At 39.0% G+C, this 2,041-nt stretch overlaps 1 protein-coding gene across 1 annotated transcript; it reads left to right on the top strand.

Moving 5' to 3' along the window:
- Positions 1-734: 734 nt before the first annotated feature.
- On the top strand, positions 735-2,030 carry LOC141703096 (uncharacterized; the record flags this gene model as incomplete). The annotated part of the gene is made up of 1 exon (XM_074506699.1): positions 735-2,030. A coding segment is annotated over exon 1 (1,296 nt), but the record flags the coding sequence as incomplete, so codon positions are not given.
- Between the last annotated feature and the right edge of the window lie 11 nt (positions 2,031-2,041).

The raw sequence follows: 2,041 nt of genomic DNA, 5'->3' as shown, positions 1-2,041 counted from the left end.
CTCGTTCAGCAGTGCACTATATATGTTTTTAATGCCAGGTCCTTGATTAATTGATTTCATATATATATCAAACTGGATTAATGTTCAAATTTTCAATGTATTTTTTAATAGAGTAGTATCTACACTCCATAACACACAGCTTTTGCCTTTCTACTTTGATGGCTTCTCTATTTTTCCTGTCATATGCCTTGTTGATTTAAACCACCAGTTCTTTGCATTAAAGCCTCCAAATCAAGAATAAAAGTGTTGGAAACGTAGATGGACTCAATTATATGATTTTAACTTAAACATAATATATAATAAGTACACACCAACACACTCTTTTATTTCATATACAAGATTACAAATTCAAGCTACAACTTGATTTTCTTTCACTAGGTTTCAGCCTTTCTTTTCTCAGAGGAGCTGTTGGAATAATCTTAAACTTGTCATATCTTTTATTATCTTGTGTTTTATTTGTTATGCATTAGTAGAGGCTGAACAGGTCTATGGTCGTTAGCTTGATTGTAGGAGTTTGTTAAGTATCTGTTTAGATCGATCCTATTCTGTAGCCACGATTCATGTGATCGTTTGCTTTATTATCCTTGTAACTTTCATTCTGCATAATAATAGAAAAACGCTTTCACAGGCATATTGCTTTCCCAGCTAAACATACAAACAGGTTACATATATATTCATTTATATTTGTCTACACTTGGTATCAGAGCGGGAGTTCTGGGTGGACGTGAAAGAGGATGGAGGGCAACAAGGGCAAGTCGGGGTTAGGCTTGAGCTATCCAATGTTGGCTAGAAGCAACTACACGGCATGGGCACTCAAGATGAAGGTATATCTGAAGGCACAAGGTGTGTGGAATGCTATTGAAGCACAGGACCCAAAGGAGAAGGACCCAAAGGTTGCAGTTGATGACAAAACTGATAAGGTGGCTCTGGCCATGATCTATCAGGCTATTCCAGAAGAAATTCTTCTGGCTATCGCAGAAAAGGAGACAGCGAAAGATGCATGGGAGGCAATCAAAACTCTTTGCCAAGGAGCCGAAAAGGTGAAGAAGGCCAGGATACAAACACTGAAGTCAGAGTTTGAGGCATTAAGCATGGGAGACGATGAAACGATCGATGATTTCCATATGAAAATAAATAGAATCGTGACAAACATAAGAGCCCTTGGAGAAGAATTGAGCGAAGCATATACGGTGAAAAAATTCCTGAGGGCAGTACCTGCAAAATTTTTGCACATTACATCCACTTTGGAGCAGTTTGGCGATCTTGAAACCATGACCATGGAGGAAGTTGTGGGATCTTTGAAGGCGTACGAAGAACGTGTGAAGGGAAAGACAGAAACGAAGGAAAGCAATCTATTATTAACAGAAGCAGAATGGGCCAAACGTGAGAAAAATGAGGGAAAATTACTTTTGACACGAGAAGAATGGCTCAGAAGAAATAAAGAAGGTTCATCTGGTGTTAGAAGTCGAGGAGGGCGAGATAAGTCGAGTGTAAAATGTTACAATTGTGGTATATATGGCCACATTGCTGTGGATTGTCGAAAGCCAAAGAAGAATAAAGATTTTAGACAGGAGGCGAACACTGAAATAGAAGACGACGAGCCAGCCCTGTTGTTGGCTAAAAGTGTGAAAGAAGAGCAAAAGGTGTTGTTCACAGACAAGAGTACATTTATGAAATCTATGCTTTCCAGAAATGAAACAAAGACAGGGGATTCAAACTTGTGGTATCTCGACAATGGTGCGAGTAACCATATGACAGGTTTTAAAGGGAAATTCACTGAGCTGGATGAAAGTGTTACAGGGCAGGTGCATTTCGGAGATGGCTCCACTGTAAAGATTGAGGGCAAAGGGACTGTCACGATGTTGTGCAAGAACGGAGAGGAAAAATCATTAGTTGATGTTTACTATATCCCAAGTTTATGCAATAATATCATAAGCTTGGGACAAATGTCTGAAACGGGGAATAGAGTAATGATAAAGGGAGATTTTTTGTGGATTTATGATGAACAAGAAGAACGGCTCTTGATGAAGGTGAAACGTTC

This window comes from Apium graveolens, unplaced genomic scaffold (genome assembly GCF_009905375.1).
Source record: "Apium graveolens cultivar Ventura unplaced genomic scaffold, ASM990537v1 ctg6215, whole genome shotgun sequence".
Taxonomy (NCBI): domain Eukaryota; kingdom Viridiplantae; phylum Streptophyta; class Magnoliopsida; order Apiales; family Apiaceae; genus Apium; species Apium graveolens.
Note: the sequence above shows the minus strand (reverse complement) of the source record. Positions and strands in the feature narration are given on the sequence as shown.